The sequence below is a fragment of the Asparagus officinalis genome, chromosome 4 (assembly GCF_001876935.1).
Source record: "Asparagus officinalis chromosome 4, Aspof.V1, whole genome shotgun sequence".
In the NCBI taxonomy this organism is placed as follows: domain Eukaryota; kingdom Viridiplantae; phylum Streptophyta; class Magnoliopsida; order Asparagales; family Asparagaceae; genus Asparagus; species Asparagus officinalis.
The window spans coordinates 47,132,937-47,154,498 of record NC_033797.1 but is presented as its reverse complement, the minus strand read 5'-3'; the positions used below and the strand labels follow the sequence as shown (position 1 = coordinate 47,154,498).

The window sequence follows — 21,562 nt, the reverse complement described above, 5'->3', positions numbered from 1 at the left end:
GGAGCCCGGCCCGCTCGGGCCTGGGCCCGACCCAGGCCCAGGCCCAGCCAAACCGGGCCCGGCCCAGGCCCAGGCCTAGCCAAACCGGGCTCGGACTCGGCCCACAGGCCCGGGTCTGGGCTCCGATTTTGACCGGCCCGGATGAATAGCCCTAGGTTAATGTATTTACTATACTTGTTTGTGTTAAATACATCTCAAAATATTTACAAATATTTACTGAATTATTTAATAATTGTTTAGTTTATTTCTGAAGGATCTTAAATAGATATACTAGAACACTAGAGGGGGGTGAATAGTATTCTTTTAAAATTTATGCAAAGTAGATTATAAATTGCAAAGAAAAATGGCAATCTCAGAAATTCACAATCACAAACATAAGGTTTTATACTGGTTCCACCAATCCGGTGTACATCCAGTCCCCAAGCAAATCCCGCTTGAGAGTTTCCACTATGATTTTGAATAAACTTACAAAATCAAAAGCAAACCTGACCAATTTGTAAGTCCCTACAAATTGCAACACCAATTAACAAGACCATGCCAATTGCCACCCAATCTCTAAACCAAGAGATCAACCCTCTCAAACCCGAGAGAAATCCTTTTTGAAGCAAGAACATAATTGATCCTATAAGCCTTGAATATGTAGTGAAGTACAGCAGTGGCTTAGGATTCTTTTAAACTCTCTGAATATTGCCTATACAATCTTTAAGAATGATTGAAACCAAGACAATATCAGAAACTCTCTTTTTCTAAACACTTAGCATGAAAATCTGGAAAACTAGAGAGTGAATATGCACAAATGTTTGATCTTATGTGTATGAATTAGTTGTGCAAATTTCTGAACTTATAACCTATTTATAGCCCTTGAAAAGACAAGTTTTCAACCCCTAAAAACGTACACAAAATAGCTATAAACAGTCACTTATTCAAAACCTAAAATCTAAAAAAACTGCATCTCTAGTCGATTACAAGTCATAGTAGTCGACTACACTGAGTCTAAACAGACTCTGTGAAGTCAAAAAATTGCTTAGTAGTTACACTGAGTCTAAACAGACTCTGTGAAGTCAAAAAATTGCTTAGTAGTCGACTACAAGGCATAGTAGTCGACTACACTGTAAACTCACAAATTGCTTAGTAGTCGACTACAAGGCATAGTAGTCGACTACACTGTAAACTCACAGATTCTAGAATTTACTTTTTAGTATTTTGACTGTAACTTTCTCATCTGATATCGGAATGATGTAATTTAAGATTTGTTGGAAAGTTCTTGAAGAGACCTACAACTTTGATCTTTTGAGTTTTTCCAGATTCTAATTGATAAGGGGTATAAATAAAATATTTTAAGACTCACTCAATATCTATAAACTCTAATGGCTAACATAGGGGATTTCTATTATTAACCAACACACTAAGCATATGTTAGTGTGTTCTAACACTATGTATGTGCATGTGTGTGAGTGATCAAGGCTTGTACAAAATTCTAAGCAAAGAAAATATAAAATTACATTTTGACAATAAAGTATATCTTCTTCTTTGCTTTATTTTGCCTTGAACTCATCTATGTCTTGAGTATATCTTTGAATATAATTGTTGATATAGCTCTGATACTACAAAACAAATGTTAGCACATAATACACACAACATATAATATTTATTATCATCAAAATAAACTAATCTTGGGGTCAAGATTCCTTACATTCTTCCCTTTTTTGATGATAACAAATATATGTTATTAAGATATAAAAATTTTAATCCCCCTGCATAAAATTATTAAATAAAATCTTTTACTCCCCCTGCATCAAAGCATTAGTAAAAATTTTAAAATTTTCTATATAACTCCCCTTTGTCATTAACAAAAAGAAATAAACATAATTCTAGTTAAAATTTTCTCTTCCCGGGTACCTTAATAAAAATATTAAGCACTTTGGTACCCTTTTATATTATATCATTAGGATTAGCCCTTAGGAATCCAAATCCACTTGGAATTTGGTTTTCATTTATTAACATAAGTGTAATTCTTTGAATTGCAAACTTCATAAATATAAGATGAAATATAATAATTCCTATCATGAATATTCAAATTCTTAGGAATCCATATATACTTATTTTGTTTAGCATGAATATTCTTATTATTATTCTTCAAAACATAATCATTCTTTATAAAATACTTAGGAACAAATCCAATGCCAAAATGATTGTTTGAAGATTTTTGAAATGAGAGCAAATTATTCAAATTCTCTTTACTTTTATTGAATTTACTAACATTCAAACATATATCATCATATTTTAATTTAATAGAAGAAATATCTTTATCTAAAACATTAATGCGAATTTTTAAATCATTGCATTCTTATTTTAGATAAACATTCTCATTAGTCAAAATATGATTTTCTTTAAGCAATGATTTATTTTCCTCTTTCAATTCAATTACTTGAGAATAAGAAATAGTAGAAGAATTAAAATTAGAAATTTCTTCAAGTAATCTTTTATTTTCACCTTTAAGAAAATTATGTGAAGCCTTTAATCTCAAAAATGTTTCATATAATTTATTGAAAGCATCTAAAAGCTCTTCATTGTCACTTACTTCATCTTGTGTCATAAAACACATATGAGCGCTTTCCTTTTCTTCGATTTCTTCATCCGAATATGAATTATCACTATCATCCCATGTAGTCGCCAAAGCTTTCCTTTTCTTGTTAAATTTTGTAGACTTTGACATTAATTTTAGAAAGTGACAATCATTCTTCATATGTCCTGGCTTATTGCAACCATAACAAATAAAATTATTATTAGTATCTTTAACATTACTTGTACCTTCATAAGTTACCTCGAGTGTGTGCCAAATATCATATGCGGATGTGGCCGTTGACACCCTATTGAACTCATTCTTGTCAAGAGCATAAAATAAGACATTCATTGCTTTGGAATCCAAGTTTGCATTGTTCCTTTGAGATGTAGTCCATTCTTTGAAAGGAGTGGTTGGCTTCTCATATTTTGTTTCCACAATATTCCAAAGTTCGTAGCCAATTGATTGGAGATAGATTTTCATCCGACACTTCCAATCGTTATAATTTAGTCCATCAAACATTGGTGGATGATTTGTAGAATATCCTTCTTTGAATTGTGATGTATTTGTTGATGTCATCTTTCACCTTGCTCTGATACCAAATGAAGGATCTTAAATAGATACACTAGAACACTAGAGGGGGGGGTGAATAGTTTTTTTTTTAATTTATGCAAAGTAGATTATAAATTGCAAAGAAAAATGACAATCTCAGAAATTCACAATCACAAACACAAGGTTTTATACTGGTTCCACCAATCCGGTGTACATCCAGTTCCCAAGCGAATCCCGCTTGAGAGTTTTCACTATGATTTTGAATAAACTTACAAAATCAAAAGCAAACCTGACCAATTTGCAAGTCCCTACAAATTGCAATACCAATTGACAAGACTATGCCAATTGCCACTCAATCTCTAAACCAAGAGATCAACCCTCTTAAACCCGAGAGAAATCCTTTTTGAAGCAAGAACACAATTGATCCTATAGGCCTTGAATATGTAGTGAAGTGCAGAGTGGCTTAGGATTCTTTTAAACTCTCTGAATATTGCCTATACAATCTCTAAGAATGATTGAAACCAAGGCAATATCAGAAACTCTCTTTTTCTAAACACTTAGCATGAAAATCTGGAAAACTAGAGAGTGAATATGCACAAATGTTTGATCTTATGTGTATGAATTAGTTGTGCAAATTTCTGAACTTATAACCTATTTATAGCCCTTGAAAAGACAAGTTTTCAAACCCTAAAAACATACACAAAACGACTATAAACAGTCACTTATTCAAAACCTGAAATCTAAAAAAACTGCATCTGTAGTTGACTACAAGTTATAGTAGTCGACTACACTAAGTCTAAACAGACTCTGTGAAGTCAGAAAATTACTTAGTAGTCGACTATAAGGCATAGTAGTCGACTACACTGTAAACTCACAGATTCTGGAATTTGCTTTTTAGTATTTTGACTGTAACTTTCTCATCCGATATCGGAATGAGGTAATTTAAGATTTGTTGAAAATCTCTTGAAGAGACCTACAACTTTTATCTTTTGAGTTTTTCCAGATTCTAATTGATAAAGGGTATAAATAAAATGATGTAAGACTCACTCAATATCTATAAACTCTAATGGCTAACATAGGGGATTTCTATTGTTAACCAACACACTAAGCATATGTTAGTGTGTTCTAACACTATGTATGTGCATGTGTGTGAGTGATCAAGGCTTGTACAAATTTCTAAGCAAAGAAAATATAAAATTATATTTTGACAATAAAGTATATCTTCTTCTTAATTTGCTTCATTTTGCCTTGAACTCATCTATGTCTTGAGTATCTCTTTGAATATAATTATTGATATAGCTCTGATACTGCAAAACAAATGTTAGCACATAATACACACAACATATAATATTTGTTATCATCAAAATAAACTAATCTTGGGGTTAATATTCCTTACAATTTCCACCATTACCTATATGAATAATTGGCAATTATAATGTAAATGGTTCGAATAATGGACAATAGTGTTCACTATTATCTATTATTCAAACCATTTGCATTATTGCTACCAACTATATCTATATCTTACGATCTTGGATTCAGCTTTCTCATTATTACATGCCTTGTTGACATTTTCTGCTCAACTGATTTTAAAATGATGTACACAATGCATGTTACCATACATATTTTAAAAGTATTACCTGCATTCCAAACTTCCTACTATCCCAAGTAGATGAATTTGTTAAGATACTGTTTAACAAAGGATTAAAGCGAGGGGTTACTTAACCCCTCCTTAACCCGTCAAATACAAAAAATCTATACAATGGTTAAGGTGAGTTAGCCCTTCATAATTTGTCAAATATAAAAAAATATTGAATGGTTAAGCTAACCCCTCTAGAGGGATTAAAATGAGTTAACCCCTCAAAATGAGGGGTTTACTAATACTCCTATTTAGAAGGATTAAGAGTTAACTCTTCTAATTATAAATAAAATAGTCAAAATCATTATTATTCTCAAACACTAAAAACTGTTCACAAAGGCTAAAATAAAACTTATTTAATGGGTTAATAATTTAGTTTTTCAGATTATCGAATGGGCTAAATACATTAATCATTCTCTTTAACCCCTCTTCCTTAACCCTTTGCCAAATGGGGCCTTAGAAAAAATAACAGAAAAACATCTTATCATGATTTTAAACAAAACTTAATTTAGTGAATTATTGGGACTGTATGTTTTTCAAGGCGAGCTATAAAAGAGGAAATCATGTTCTTCTGAATTAATGATAAAATAATATTTCCTATATCAATTTATAAGGTGCAATACTAATCGTAGAAGTGTAAATATATTTGACAAATCATCATACTTCCCTTTAAAAGAGAGAGTATGGGTAAAACTTTCTATGGACAATTTTACTCCTAAACCTTATTTATATTATATATTCTAAACCCAATTAAATTAAATTAAATTATTCAATGAAGTTAAGAACTAATTATTTTGTAACCTTTGACAGTTCATCTCCACATCGCCTCTTTCTTTATATTAACATGATATCTTCGCCGAACGAGATTAAAACACTTTGGAGGGGGTATCTATAGACGTTAAAAATTACCCTATAGGTTTCCGCACACAGCTCGAGATGGAAAAAAGTCGATGAACGTCATTATCCAAGTCAACGAGGATTATCTGATGCTATGAGGAAGCTAACAAGCACATGAAGTGAGTGGACGAAACATACGAGTCAACGGGATGACAAAATAGTGAAGAAACGACTCAATTGGGAGTTTCGTTTCACCCATGAAAGACGAAACAACACTCGTTTCTCGTTCACTCCATGTGTGTTTCGCCTAGGGGAGGTTGTAGATCTCTTTTCCAGCTTTCTAGTGCATTTTGAATCACGTCATTCTGAGATCGGACGGGAGAAGGCGAAACAATAAAACACGCCAATGGCGTCTCGGCCAAGGCCGAGACACTAGCGGTGTCTCACGCCCAGAAAAACTATTTTTCGCCTGTTAACCACCCAAAAACCTATTTTTCGATAAGATTTTAAGATTTCTTGATGCTGTGAGGAAGCCAACAAGTGCATGAAGCAAGTGGACGAAACATACGTGTCAACGGGATGACAAAATAGTGAAGAAACGACTCAATTGGGAGTTTCGTTTCACCCATGAAAGACGAAACAACACTCGTGTCTCGTTCACTTCATGTGTGTTTCGCCCAGGGGAGGTTGTAGATCTCTTTTCTAGCTTTCTAGTGCATTTTGAATCACGTTATTCCGATATCGGACGGGAGAAGGCGAAACAATCAAAACACGTCAACGGCGTCTCGGCCAAGGCCGAGACACCAGCGGTGTCTCACGCCTAGAAAAACTATTTTTTTCCTGTTAACCACCCGAAAACCTATTTTTCGATAAGATTTTAAGATTTCTTGATTCCACAGTCTCTCCAACTAATTTGAGGCTATCTTTGAACGTGGTTAAGTGGTTACAACTAAGGATAAGATCAAATCGTTTGTTCTTATTCGAAAACAGAGCTTCTGAAGCCTATAAATACACCCCTAGAGCCTTTATTCACGGGGATCTGAATTTTAGGAGCAACGGCGAAGCCCTGACATTTTGGAGAGCAAGGAGCATGAATTTCAGAGAGGAGGAAGCAAGTTCTTGGCGAGTTCTTCGATAAAAAGGAGGAGAGTTCGATAGATCTGCAGCCGCTTCAACCTCATTCATCCGCTTCCCTTGAGATCGCACTGTTCCTGTGATCTCGAGGAGAGTGTTTATCTTACCGTTGCTGAGATATTCACTTCAATTCTTGTCTCCTTCGTGAGGCAACAAAAATCAATCGGATCTGATCATTTGGTGGTCCATGAATAAACCCCGGTACCAACAAAGATCACACGCAAGCAAAAGACCGATAAATGATCTCTCTGCTTGTGTTTTCTAGAAAGTTGTAATTTTTTCAATATCTTTTGTGTAGAAAGATCTTATAAAAGACTCATCTTTTGAATTCGTTGTAAACGCTTGAAGTTGTAATGAATTCCTCAAGAAATCAACTTTCGACGCGAACAATATGTATTGGTTATAAGTTTTTAAATTTTAGGGTTTTCTGTCTTTTTTTAATTTTCAAAAGAGTTTGTTATAATTTTTATAACTTTAAGGTTATTTTTAACAAATTTTAAGTTTTTAATGCCTGATGGTAATTCATTGAATTCATCTTTGTTGTTCGTAAGTTTTGAAATTTCAAAATTTCAGAGTGCTTTTTTATTATTTGAACTTTTGAGCATGTTTTTATAGTTTTTAAAATATTGAGGATTTCATGTTTGTTATTTTAAGTTTTGAAACGTCTGAACGTTTTGTGTAATTTTAAACTTTTAAGGGTAGTTTTGTGCAATTTTGAAAGCTTTTTGGGTTTTTTTGTAATACTTCATATACTATACCATATTAATCTTTAGATTGTTGACCTGCAAGTTGTTCACATGAGATTAGAATAAGATATAATTATGATTATAATAGATTAAAATTTAAATAAAATATTAAAATAATCAAGGGTAATATTGACAATGTAAAGATTTTCTCGAACTCGTACTTTTAAAAGAGAGTATGATATGATATGATATGATGGGATAGAAGTTTTTCTACAACAAAATAATTATAATAATTTTATGCAAAACCACAGAGCTCAGAGTAGTTTTGTGCAATATACTGTTTTATATATATATATATATCAAGAGCTTCGTTCAATTTGATGCTAATTAGAGGGACTAGTTTAAAAATATGGGAAAAATGTTTTAAGGCTCCAAAATATTAAATGGGATGTGACTAGCCCCCCCTTATTTTTTTTGGGTGTCAAAGCCCCAAATACAAGAAACACTTGTGTTTCAGCCCCTTTTCCTTTTCCAAGATAACACAGTGAGCCATTAATTAGGAATACCTAAAATACCCTCAACTCCTTCCCCTTCCTCTCAAGACCTTTCTGGCTTCTCTCCCTCTCATCTCTTCTCACGCTCAAACCTCCGTGAAATTGGGCGGAGGCGACAACGAGAAGAAGCCGCCACCGTCGGTGAACGTGTGCGGACGAGGGAGGAAAATTTGCTTCGATGGCGCTCTGGATCCCATCCTCCTCCATAATCACTGATACCTCCTGCCGCCTCGGAGGTGACCTGACCGCGGCCACCGACACCGAAGCCGATCTACTCTTCCTCAACCTCCTCTAAAACCGAAGGTATCACCTAATAAGCTCCCTCTATTTCTCCCTCTAAAACCCTTTTCTTCATCCTCCGAGCATTCTGGGATTTTAAAAAAAAACATTGGCGACTAAGAAAGCCTAATCCCCGAGGCAGGAAATGGAAGCACGTGGCGTCGACTTCCGCCCTCGCACACTCGAAGACATCTTCAGGGATTACAAGGGCCGATGGACTGCCCTTGTCAAAGCTCTCACCATCGGTAAATTTTTTATGGATTCGATTTGTTACATTTTCTTTTTCTGATTTTGGGAAATTTTTTTACTTCTGAGAGATTTCTAATAAAGATGTGTGCTTTATTTTTGTTTCCTTGAGCAGAGGATGAGAAGTTCTATTGTCTCTGTCGTCCTGGTGAGTTTGAATCTGTCACGGTTGGGTTTGTATCGTTTTAATTTTGAAATTGAAACTTCCCCTTTCTTCCTTTAAGAGAATTTCACTTCTATATTTGCCGGGTTACTTGATAAAAATCGAGATATCTAAGAGAAGAAGGAAGAAAATCAAGGGTCGAAATTTGATTGTACGATTGATATTTTTGGGTGAGTTGTAAATTCTTGATGACTTGTAACTTGGGTGAGCACTCTTGAAAAGTTGAAGGGGGCTCTCGTTGGGGGTACGATTTGATAAGATGATAATTCTTGCGACGTTTGAAGGAGAAAATAAGGTTGATTGGTATTAGAAGTTAGATAGAGGGATCAAATATTTGTAGGGTGTTTCGCTATTAGTTCGCCAAATTTTTATATTCTGAAATTTGTTCCCCAAATCTTTATATTATGAAACTAGTTTCAGAAATCCTTTTACATGATATTCATATTCCGTCATCTCTCTTGTCACACATGTTTGATCGTATGTTAAAGCCGTCCCTTGCGAGCGACAGTCTGAAATGTTAATATTTCACAAATTTGATCTTTTTCATTTTATCCGGCATCATATATCTAACTAGTTTGTTACTTTATATCATGTAGTTTTGATTGTGGAATTTTATTTCCCTTATATGTGAAGGCTATAACCGATTGGGGTGAATACAAATCAAGTAACTACTCCCGATGCTGAATCTGATGTCATTTGTGGGAGGCTAGCAGCTGAACTTCTAATAGAAGGATGACAACAGAAGAATCAAGCAGAGACATTTGATAAGGATGAGAAAAAGTTGTTCTAAAAATTGATTGGTTGAACCAAAACTTGTGTGCATGTCTGTATTGTGTATATTTAGTTTAGTTGTGTAAACAGTCGATGTGGATGACAAACAATGTAGCAAGTTTGACCTTTATTATTCTTATTGTATTTTCTGATGTGGATGACAAATAATGTAAACAGTAACATGTTAACTTTCATAATAATATGTTAACTTTCTTCGTAACATGTTAACTTTTATCATAATATGTTAACCTTCACTATTACATGTTAACTTTCACCATAATATGTTAACTTTCTTCGTAACATGTTAACTTTCAACTGAATATGTTAACGATTATCATAATATGTTAACTTTCAACTGAACATGTTAACGTTCACCATAATTGGGGATTTCTTCTTCAACTGAACATGTTGGTTTTCAAATATAAGCGGCTTGATGCAATGGAGTTTTGATACTGCATACAATTAATGTAGTCGTTCCCAGATGATATATTAACTTTCTTCATAAATTATGTCAACTTTCATCATTATATGTTAACTCTCCTCGTAACATGTTAACTTTCAGCTAAACATGTTAACTTTCATCATAGTATGTTAACTTTCACTGTTACATGTTAACTTTCATAATAATATGTTAGCTTCTTCATAACAAGTTTTTTTGAACTAAAATTCGATGTGTTTGAAAGACTAAAAGTCCTTCACGATGATTTATCATTGATATATAAATCTGAGAGGCACCCAAAATAGTGGTTGTATGGAGATTCATATGCAAGCTGTTGTTTATATAGAGAGTTCTATTTTTTTTAAAAAAAATCTGAAAGTTCTAACTGAGGAAAACTTGCGTGGCAAGTATGAAAAAACTCTTATCGAGTTCGAGAACTCTAGACGAGTTATAACTCTTATGAAAGAGTTGATTTGAACTGAGTAATCGGTTATTAGCCAAGCCAAAGAGCTCCGAGATGATTGAAGAAGAAATCCCCAATTATGGTGAGAGGGAAGGGTCCAAACCGAAAGAATTGGAAGTCACAGTCTAGAATTGGAAAAGATCAGTGTGCTTGGTGTAAGGAGACTGATCATTGGAAGAAAGACTGCCCAAAGCTCGACGAATGGATAAAGAATAAGCAGAAGGGAAAAGGGAAGCAGCTCCGAGATGATTGAAGAAGAAATCCCCAATTATGGTGAACGTTAACATGTTCAGTTGAAAGTTAACATATTAACACGTTCAGTTAACAGGTTTTTTAAACGCTTCTACGAAAATAAAGCAATGAAAGTTAACAGGTTTGGATGAAAGTTAACATAAAGCAGCGAAAGCTAACATACAGTATGAAAAGTTAACATACTAGGAGGAAAGTTAACACGTTCAGTTAAAAGTCAACATATAATTATTATAGTTAACACGTTCAGTTAAAAGTCAACATATAATTATTATAGTTAACATGTTCTGGTAAAAGTTAACATATAGCTATGATATTTAACACACGATAGTGAGAGTTAACATGTAATCGTTATGAAGAAAATTGACACTGTTACTCAATCTGCTACACCTTGAACCCCCATTTCTATTACAACAATCAGAAACAACATTGAACACCATTCAATCAATCCATCATCATCATCATCTACGGCAATCACGACACTTTTGACATGCAAATCACAAAAACCAACTAAAAGAAGCACTCAATGGTCTTGTTGCCAATTTTCTTCCAAACATCAACCTACTACAACGTCCTCCTCCTCGAGGTGGACTCGAATGTCGCCCGAGGCATCAGCCCAATGTCTTTGAAGTGGAGGCAGCTTTAGCAGACCAAAATAGAAAGAGAATTCCATAAGCGTCGAAGTAGTTTGCCCAATTTTGTCTGAAGATCAAAGATTTAGTATTAATTTGTTTCAAACAGCAATTTTAAGAAAGTTGAAAGATGATTATTACCACTTACCTCACAGTTAATGGCAAAAGATCAGCCTTATTAACAAGAAGCAAAGTTTTCTTGTGCTCATCAATTTCACGTGCATATGCCTGCACATCAAAGATAGTCCTTTTACTTATGAAATGCCAAGACTTAGTTGGCAACATAAGATCACCAATAAATATGTTGTGTTGCTATAATTCTTTGAGGTCATGATCAAGGATATCTGCATATGCATACGAGCATAGTTCTGTCAGATTCTCACCTTATTTTACAGCAAGAATGTCCTTAAAATAAGGGCAAATTGAAAAAAAAGGATCAGATGGCATAATCGATTCACATAAACTGCAAAAAAAAATCCATTTACTATTATTAATTCACAGTAAGTACTCAAAATCTCCCTCGTCCGCACACGTTCACCGACGGTGGCGGCTTCTTCTCGTTGTCGCCTCCGCCCAATTTCACGGAGGTTTGAGCGTGAGAAGAGATGAGAGGGAGAGAAGCCAGAAAGGTCTTGAGAGGAAGGAGAAAGAGTTGAGGGTATTTTAGGTATTCCTAATTAATGGCTCACTGTGTTATCTTGGAAAAAGAAAAAAGGGTTGAAACACAAGTGTTCTTGTATTTGGGCTTTGACACCCAAAAAACAATAAGGGGGCCTAGTCACATCCCATTTAATATTTTGGGGCCTTAAAACATTTTTCCCTAAAAATATATATAAGATTTGGGGGACGAATTAAGTTGGCGATTTAATGTCAACATATAAAAAATTTGGCGACCATTACAAAATATGAGATGTGGGGGGCCAATATAGAAAAAACTAATCTATTAATTACTTGGGGGTTTCTCTGAAACATTTTCGCGAACTTCTCACTATTTCTAGGGTTTCCTCTGTTCACTTTCTCCACTCCAAATTCCCAAAGCCCTCACACCTTCAATCCCAACAAGAACAATGGGTCGTAAAAAACCCGTTGCTATAGACGACGACGAGTACTCGTTCCCTGAAGATCCCGATCAAAAACCCCAGGCGGCGGCGCCGGCGGCGGCGTGCGCGGAGTGCATGAGACCACCAGGCATGCCGAGAAGAACAAGAAAAGGAGCGACTCGAAGGCGAAAAGGAACGAAGACGACGATCTCGACGACGCCGCTGACGATCTCGACGAGGTGCCGACGACTCTCGTCTTATCTGGTAAGAAGAAATCATCGAAATCTAAGAAGAATTCTATTAGTGCTTTTAGCGCTCTCAATGCTCTCGATGAGGATGATGTTGATGGCGATGATAGATCTGAGGTTGTTGATGATGGTAATCATGTGGAGGAGGATGGTGATAAGGATGAAGAACTTGAGTTTGATTTTGGCAAGAAGAAGAAGAAATCGAAGAAGAAGACTGGGGGCGGTAAGTTTGCTCTAACGGCAGATGAGGAGGATGAGGAGGAAGAGAAATCCGAGATTACTAATGACAACAGTGTGGATGATGAGAAGGACGAGGAAAGCAAGGATCTTGATTTTGATTTCGGGAAGAAGAAGAAGTCGAAGAAGAAGAAAAACGGGAAGGCTGCCGCTCAAGAGGCGGATGATTTAGATAAGCTGCTGGCGGAGCTGGGCGAGGGGGCTCCTGCAGTAGAAGAGGCGCCACCTCCGGCAGCAGTGAAACCAAAGGAAGTTGAGTCCAAGGAAACCGAACTGGATTCAAAGAACAAGAAGAAGAAGAAGAAGAAGACTGGTAGGACTGCAGAGGAGGAGGATGACTTGGATAAGATCCTCGCGGAGCTCGGTGAAGGGGGCCCGCCAAGTTCATCGGTCCCTCCACCAGTTGCAGAACTACAGGTTGCTCAACCTGAGCCAGTTGAGGCTGAGGAAAAGGAGGTGGAAGTAGCAGATGCTGTGGAGTCTGCGGCAGCCAAGAAGAAGAAAAAGAAGAAAGAGAAGGAGAAAGAGAAGAAAGCTGCTGCTAAGAAGGAAGAGGCTGAGGTTAAAGAGGAAGCCCCTGTGAAGGGAAAGGCTGCTGACAATAAGAAGTTACCGAAGCATGTGAGGGAGATGCAGGAGGCACTTGCGAGAAGGAAGGAAGAGGAGGAGAGGAGGAAGAGAGAAGAGGAGGAGAAGTTGAGGAAGGAGGAGGAGGAGAGGCTGAGGAGGGAGGAAGAGGAGAGGCTTGCTGAGGAGGCTAAGAGGAGGAAGAAGGAGAGGGAAAAGGAGAAACTTTTGAAGAAGAAGCAGGAGGGTAAACTTTTGACGGGCAAGCAGAAGGAAGAGCAGAGGAGGTTGGAAGCTATGAGGAGGCAATTTTTGGGCCAGAACGAGGTTCCTGTGGGTGATGCTCTGGTAGAGGTGAAGAAAAGGCCCAAGTACGAGACAAGGAAATCAAAAGCTAAGGTTGTAGAGGCTGAGAAGCCAAAAGAAAGCCAGCAGGAGGTTGCTGAGCCTGAGGTTGATAGAGCTGCGGAAGATTTCATGACTGAGGAATCTCAATCTCAAGCCGATGAAGTTGAGGAGATTGAAGCAAAACAAGAGGAGAAAGAAGAAGTTGAAGCTGTAGAAGAGGATGAAGATGAAGACGAATGGGATGCAAAGAGCTGGGATGATGTTGATGTTACATTGCCTGCCACAAGTCCATTTGCCGAGGAGGACAAGGAGGAAGAGGATGCACAGCCTGTTGTAAAGAAAGGTGCTCCTGCTCCGGTTGAGCGGACAAAGAATACGGTTGCTTCTCGTCAACCTGCAAAGAAGGGTGATGTTGAGAACAATGCAAACGAGCATGGAGAGGTGAAGATGAAAAATGAGGTTGCTAAAAAGAAAGAGGTGAAAACTTCAGAGGATACATCAGAAAAGAGCAGTGAGAATGAACTTCGTTCTCCTATCTGTTGTATTCTTGGTCATGTTGATACTGGAAAGACCAAGTTGCTCGATTGCATTAGGCGCACAAATGTACAAGAGGGAGAAGCTGGGGGTATTACTCAACAGATTGGGGCTACTTACTTCCCAACTGAAAACATAAGAGAAAGGACCAAGGAATTGAAGGCAGATGCGACACTTAAGGTCCCTGGCCTACTTGTTATTGATACCCCTGGTCACGAGTCATTCACTAATTTAAGATCTAGAGGTTCAAGCTTATGTGACATTGCAGTTTTGGTTGTGGACATTATGCATGGGCTCGATCCGCAAACAATAGAGTCCCTTAACATGCTGAAAAGTCGCAATACAGAATTTATTGTTGCATTGAATAAGGTGAGTTCTCCAATTTTCATTTCAAAGGATATTTTTTAAATTGATATTTTGTGCTATAAACTTAAGCAAATATGTTATTTTGCTATATTTTTAAGGTGGATCGGCTTTATGGGTGGAAAACATGTCCAAATGCACCAATTATTAAGGCTATGAAACAGCAATCTAATGATGTAAAAAATGAGTTCAATATGAGGCTTACGCAAGTGAGTAACATATCATTCGTTTGTTTTTAGCTAATGGGATCGTTTATTCTTAAGCTAATACTGGTACTTTATTGTGTATAATCTTTTTTCTGCTTCCTCTTTTGGACAGATTGTAACTCAATTCAAGGAGCAGGGCCTAAATACAGCTCTCTACTACAAAAATAGAGAGATGGGAGAAACATTCAACATTGTTCCAACTAGTGCTATCAGGTACCTTCTAAGTCTTTCAAGCAAAGGTTCTTGACCCATGTTGGTTTTGGTGGGTATATTACCACACACACATACACATGCCTGTTAGCATGAACACAATTTATAGTGTATGCACTGGCTTGTATGCATGAATTCTTTTTCATAGTAGCATTCTGCAAGTGTTTTCATTTGGGTTTGATAGTATGATACATTAATAAAAAAGTATGCGCAGAGGCCAATCTTACCTAACATGTGGTACTATTTTTTTTATCTCAGTGGTGAAGGAATCCCTGACCTCCTTCTTTTACTAATACAATGGACTCAGAAAACGATGGAAGAGAAACTTACATACTCTGACGAAGTGGAGGTTTGTCCACCTTCCTTCTTGACGCAGCATGATGATTCTTATCACTTATGCTGTTTTCCCCTTTTCCTTTTTGTTCTTTGTAAAGAAAAGCAGCTACAAAAACTCACTTGTAATTTGATTTTCTACATGTTCTCAGTGCACCGTTTTGGAAGTGAAAATGATTGAAGGTCTGGGGACAACCATTGATGTGGTACTTGTTAATGGTGTTCTACATGAAGGAGACCAAATAGTTGTTTGTGGCATGCAGGTGATGTTTACGTACAGCCGTCTCCCAGTAAATTTCCAGTGATATCCTTGCATGTTATCTTGTCTTGTTGACATTGTAATTTTCAGGGACCTATTATGGCCACTATTAGAGCTTTGCTTACGCCTCATCCAATGAAGGAACTCCGGGTTAAGGTTAGCACTTTATCTTAATTTTTCTTAGTTGGTTCCTATACTATGGTTCTTGATATGATTGTATGAAACTGTGATTTTTTGATCATATAGGAATTATCTTTCCCCGTCAACTGCAATCTGTATTGTTTTGCTATTCTATCAGCATATTTGTGATTGAAAATTATCATGGCTCACAAAGTTGATATAACTTAATTATGTAGAATACTATGCGACAAACATTCCAGTTTCTTGTTCCATTTCCCTCATCATTGTACAATCCTTTCCTACCATGATTCATTGCCACAAAATGAACAAACACATTTAACAGATTCAGCCCAAAATAGCAAATTAGCAATCACATCATTATTCCTGCTTAACTACTTTTTTTCTTGACATGTTTGCCTTTCATCTGTTTCTTATCCTCCCTCTTTCTTTTGACTGAAAGATGGATTTAGACCATGCCTGTATGACATGTCCGAATAAAAAGTATAAGTATATAAGGATTATCTTGCATGAGTCATTGTTTAAATTAACTATGTTATTTGAATGTAGTTCTCTTTAAGCTTTTTATGGGACAAGCAGACTATGGTTTGTTGATTTGAAATGTAATATGCTAGTACAATTACTATTATGCTATTAACTTCATCACTGTCTTTTTGCATTCATTAAATTAGTCAAGTCATTATTGGAGACTCTACCAGTTAATTACAATACAAGCATAGATGCACATTATTTATTGTTGCTTTTCCATCTTAACTGTCTTATTATTTTCCTTCAAACTAGTCTTCATATTTCTCCCTTATAATTTTTATAGCCAGCAATAAATCGATGAAATAATATTTTGTGGTACTAAGTAGCTACAGAGAAGGTAAGGTGGCAATGAGACCTTGCCTAAAAATGACATATAGTATATTACCGGTTTAAATTGTCAAGTTATGCTGTTTAATTTTGAAACAATTTGAAATGCTTCCAAATACCAACTTTTATGTGTTTGAAATGTTGTACACTGATTTGAACTAACTGTTAACAAGAACTGTCTTTTTGCACACAATTGATGTGTATTAAAACTTAAACACATTTGGATTTTGGTTTGTACATGTAAATATTGTGTATCATTTTAAACAAATCTACCTAGCTGGGAAATTAGCGCCCAATGAAGTGGGCCACATCAAATTGGTTGTAATGCTTGGTCAATTTCTTTTTTAAGCTTTATTGGGTATATTTTTGCTCATTAGCCAATTCATTTGTCCAATTATAGGTTGAAAGCATTTTTATTATGCACAAGTGTACTGTGTCATGCACGATCGCGTGCTTCGGAACACTAGTTTGAATAAAGACAACTTTTAATGGATTAATTTTATTTGAATTACATGATATGTGTGCTTTTCAATTGATAGACTTAGTGTAACTACCTCTTTTGCAGGCTTAGTTAGAAAAAAAAATTCCTTTAATTCTCCATATGTTTCATAATAAATTGCATGAAACAAGAAAACCTGCTCTTAAATTTTTTACCCTCATGGAGTAGCTGCTTCATATTGATCAAGACAAAGTTGTCTCAGTCAGAATACTTATCATGTATTGTTTTCCCCATGTGTCATATCATGACATCCCTCATCTTCTTAGTTATGAGTGAATGTAACATCATGCTTGTGCTAGAGTGCATGCATTATGTTTAAGCATGGGAAAGCAGCTGTATAAATCGTGAGTCTGAATGCTTCCTTGTTCACTATTCATGGTGTAGTAATCATATCAATTATAGATTTATAATGGACATTTGAGTATATGAATGGTTAAATAAGGCTTTAATTTGACAAACATGGCCTCCTGATGGTAACTGTTTCCTATTTGCTTGCCGCAATAGCCATGCACTTGGAGAAAATTGCCTTGGTACATGCATTCCTGATGTTTTAGTTCTCAGTGCTGCATTTGGTTTTTTCTTATTTTCTCTATGACGCTGCACAGTGAACTGCGTGAAACAAGAAAACTCGCTCTACAATTTGATACTCATGGAGAAAATTTATGAGATTTATCTAATCGAAATTGTCAATTTGGAGTATTTATCATGTATAGTTTTCCCACTTATTGCTTGCATTTGCGTATTGTATCATATTATCATCCTCATGGAGTAAATCTTATAGGTGTATTTTTCAATCTTCCAGACATTTAGTTGCTGATTTTAATTGTCAATACGCATGCATCTCTTAAGTGCTTAATTCCCTGTTCTCTGCAAATTTGGTGTATTCCTCACATCCCCTATTTTCCATTCAATTTGTACACAGTGGCTTTCACCGTGTAAGTTCTACCAAATATTTTTTTTCCATGTTGCAGTTTGATTCCTTTTGGGAATGTACATGTTTTTTACTGACATTATAGGGTTTAGTATGTAGAAGTTTCACTAATCTTGAAATCAGATGAATTGGCTTTTTTTTTGAACTACTGCATGTTTCTATTTATGGCTTAACCCAGGGAACATATTTGCATCATAAAGAGATTAAAGCTGCACAGGGTGTCAAAATTTCTGCGCAGGTATGACTTGTTTAGCACTAATACATTCTCAAATTATGTAAAAGAGTTGTGTTCTAATTACTTGCTTGCTTTCAGGGTCTCGATCATGCCATTGCTGGCACTGCTTTGTATGTAGTTGGACCGGACGATGATCTGGAAGTGGTCAAGGAAGCTGTTATGCAAGATATGCATAAAGTCATGAGCCGGATTGACAAGAGTGGAGAGGGTGTCTATGTTCAGGCTTCTACCCTTGGTTCCTTGGAAGCACTGACAGAATTCTTAAAAAGTCCGGCTGTAAGCATTCCCTTTTGTGATTTCAGTATAGGTCCAGTACATAAGAAGGATGTTATGAAGGCTAGCGTTATGAGAGAAAGAGGGAAGAAAGAATATGCAACCATCTTGGCCTTCGATGTCAAGATTGATGAGGATGCTCGGATTCTTGCCAAGGAGTTACAAGTTGAAATTTTTGAAGCAGATATTATTTACCACCTGTTTGACCAGTTCAAAGCTTACATTGACAATGTGAGGGCAGAAAAGAAGAAGGAAAGTGCTGAAGATGCAGTGTTCCCTTGCGTCCTTAAGATCATGCCAAACTGCGTTTTCAACAAAAAAGATCCAATTGTTCTGGGTGTGGATGTTTCTGAAGGCATTCTCAAGGTTTTCCCTTTTCTATTTTTATTGTTTCCCTTTTTTTCTTGTTGTTGCATTTATTCTATTCTAGAACTGTTGACATCACCACATTATTGGCTTCTTACAGTGCTTGATGTTTCAAATGGCATGTGCACACCCCTGAAACATAGAACTTGAGAAATCATGTTGTTATGATATCTCAGCTTATCTAACGTTTTCTTTTTACATCAAGACTAAACTAGGCAAGTTTTGATTCCAGGTGGGAACCCCTATATGCATCCCTTCGCAGGAATTCATTGATATTGGAAAGATCGCTTCAATCGAGATGAACCACAAGCCTGTTGAAACGGCCACTAAAGGTCAGAAGGTGGCTATAAAGGTAAAGAGAGAATATCTGGTACCTGTTGTGACACAAATTCTATGGCTCTTTTATTAATGACTTCTCTTCTTTGTATGCAGATAGTTGGAAGCAATCCCGAAGAACAACAGAAAATGTTTGGCCGGCATTTTGACATGGGCGATGAGCTTGTTAGTCACATCACGAGGAGATCAATTGATGTACTGAAGGCAGATTATAGGGTAAATTTACTGCACTACCATCCTTTACTATGGAAGTTATATGATTCAAAATTTCAATTGTTTGCACAATATTTTTACAGCAGTTTCACTAGAAAGGCACTGGGACAGGATTCTATTTGGGTTCACATTCTAAACACGGTAGCAGAATGAGAATGTTACAATGGTCTTGTCGTTGTACGCTAAAAGATAGGATACATAAATGAGTGCATTCATCCTCCTATTGAGGATAAAATGGGAGAGAATCGTTCGAGATCGTTTGTTCATGTACAATGAATCCCTCTTAGTGGACCGGTTAGGAAAAGTGACAAGGTTATAGGTTCTGGGATAAAGAGATCTAGAGGTAGTTCTAAAAGAATTTGGTTGGAAGCAATTAAAAAGGATACAATTATAATTAACAGAAGAGATGACCAAAATAATTGAAGGGAAAAGTAGAATTCATGTAGCCGACCCTAGAAAATTGGGAGAAAGGCTTTGTTGTTATTGGTTTATCCTAAGCATTGCAGCAATCACCTTGACACTGATGTATTACAGATTATAAAATCCACCAAACTTAATATTCTGGTAAGACGGATGCGATTTGAAGCCAGCCCTCTTGACGTGATGCAAAATTCCTGGTTACTTCTGGAACATGTAGCCCTCTGACATATATTGCCAAAAACTAATCCAGATGGAGCCTCAAAAACTGTAGAAATCCAGAACCCTTCTTATAACTTGCTGTGCGTACGCCTTGGTAGATTAGTGCAATTGGCCACTATCATTAATCTCCATCCTCGAGGCTCGAATCTAGGTTGCTTCTTGTTGTGTTTCTGAGGCAGCTAAATTCTGCTGCATTGTATTTTGACGACAATACTTGCCCCCATAGATTTAACATTCTCTTGAGTGATCATTAGAAATGTTCATTTTTTGCGCACACCAGCAGGGTAATGGAAGATGCCTTTTTAAACTACTTTTTTGTTGTATTGTAGGACGACTTGTCCATTGAAGAGTGGAAACTTGTTGTCAAGTTAAAGCAGATCTTCAAGATACTGTGATGCCTTGGCTATGGGAGAGATTTGCTGTTGCCGAGATCTTCTGACTTGTCAAATCGTAGATGCTTTTGTTGGGTGATTATTATCCACAATTTTGAAGCAGCTTGAACAGCCTAAAGATTTCAAGTGCTGCTCGAGTTTCAGTTTTTCATCACAAAGCATTTGTGGCCAGAGCTCTCGGCCTTCCTTTCTCTCCACCCTCTTCCACTGCTCTAAATACTCGGAGGGGTTAATTTATACAAATTTTGTGATGTTGAGTGCAAATACATTTAGAGGCCCCGCAATTGTTTTGAGCAAATTATATATTTTTTCCTTGTTAATAGTCTTGCTCCATGCACGTCGGTGCACAATGTCAAGTTTATTTGTTTATGCTCAGACTTGCGCTTTTTGGTGCACTGCGATGCGATTCTGTCTGATGCTAGCAGTTGCAAGAGATTGAGATGGATAAAGCATGCTGAGCCGTTCGGTTCGGCTGAGGTTCGTCCAACAGTTTTTGGCAGCAGCAGCAATGGAGATTTATCATGCGTGCACTGCTGAAATCATAAGCCTCAGGGCACCATACGTTAGCAGTCAGCCGAGCAGTTATCACTTTAACGTTGCTTTATTAACTACAACTGTTATGAAATATGGTGATAGTACTGCATTACGAATTGAGGAATTTGGTTTCTTGAACACGAGTCCGATGAACTGCTGAGTTCATACTTAATTCTAGAATTTAGCTGGCTCTTTGTCCAACCTCTGCCTCTGCTAATTTCTTCCTTATCGTAGACTTTTTTGGATAGGAAGAGAACCCTCCAAATGATATGTATACTATGATCCCATTCAAGATTTTCAAAATGTGGTGTGGAGAACGGAAATTTAATGAAATTTCACAAGCGCTTATCAAAAGAGAGTGATATTCCCGTCTGCTCATTTTTTTTTTTGATAGTAAAGATGTGGCACCTAAGTCTGGATTTCACTGTTAAGTCTGGATTTCACTACTTCACCTCTTAAGACAAGTGGTTTACTAAAAAGAGTTAAATCTCTTAACGGGAGGGATCAACCAGTCTACCTCGGCTCTCAAGAGGAGGTTAAGAAATAGTTCCCCTATTCTCCAACGCTAAGGACGGGCACAATGTTAAAATATATCATAT

At 36.6% G+C, this 21,562-nt stretch overlaps 1 protein-coding gene across 1 annotated transcript; it reads left to right on the top strand.

Annotated features, from left to right (window-relative positions):
* LOC109837384 (eukaryotic translation initiation factor 5B-like) lies at positions 12,176-20,802 on the top strand. Its single transcript, XM_020405609.1, is given in 12 exon segments — positions 12,176-12,490; positions 12,493-14,550; positions 14,646-14,753; positions 14,863-14,963; positions 15,219-15,309; positions 15,446-15,556; positions 15,643-15,708; positions 18,154-18,213; positions 18,289-18,849; positions 19,082-19,201; positions 19,282-19,401; positions 20,367-20,802. Coding segments are annotated over 12 exon segments (3,678 nt in total). The 5' UTR covers positions 12,176-12,274; the 3' UTR covers positions 20,433-20,802.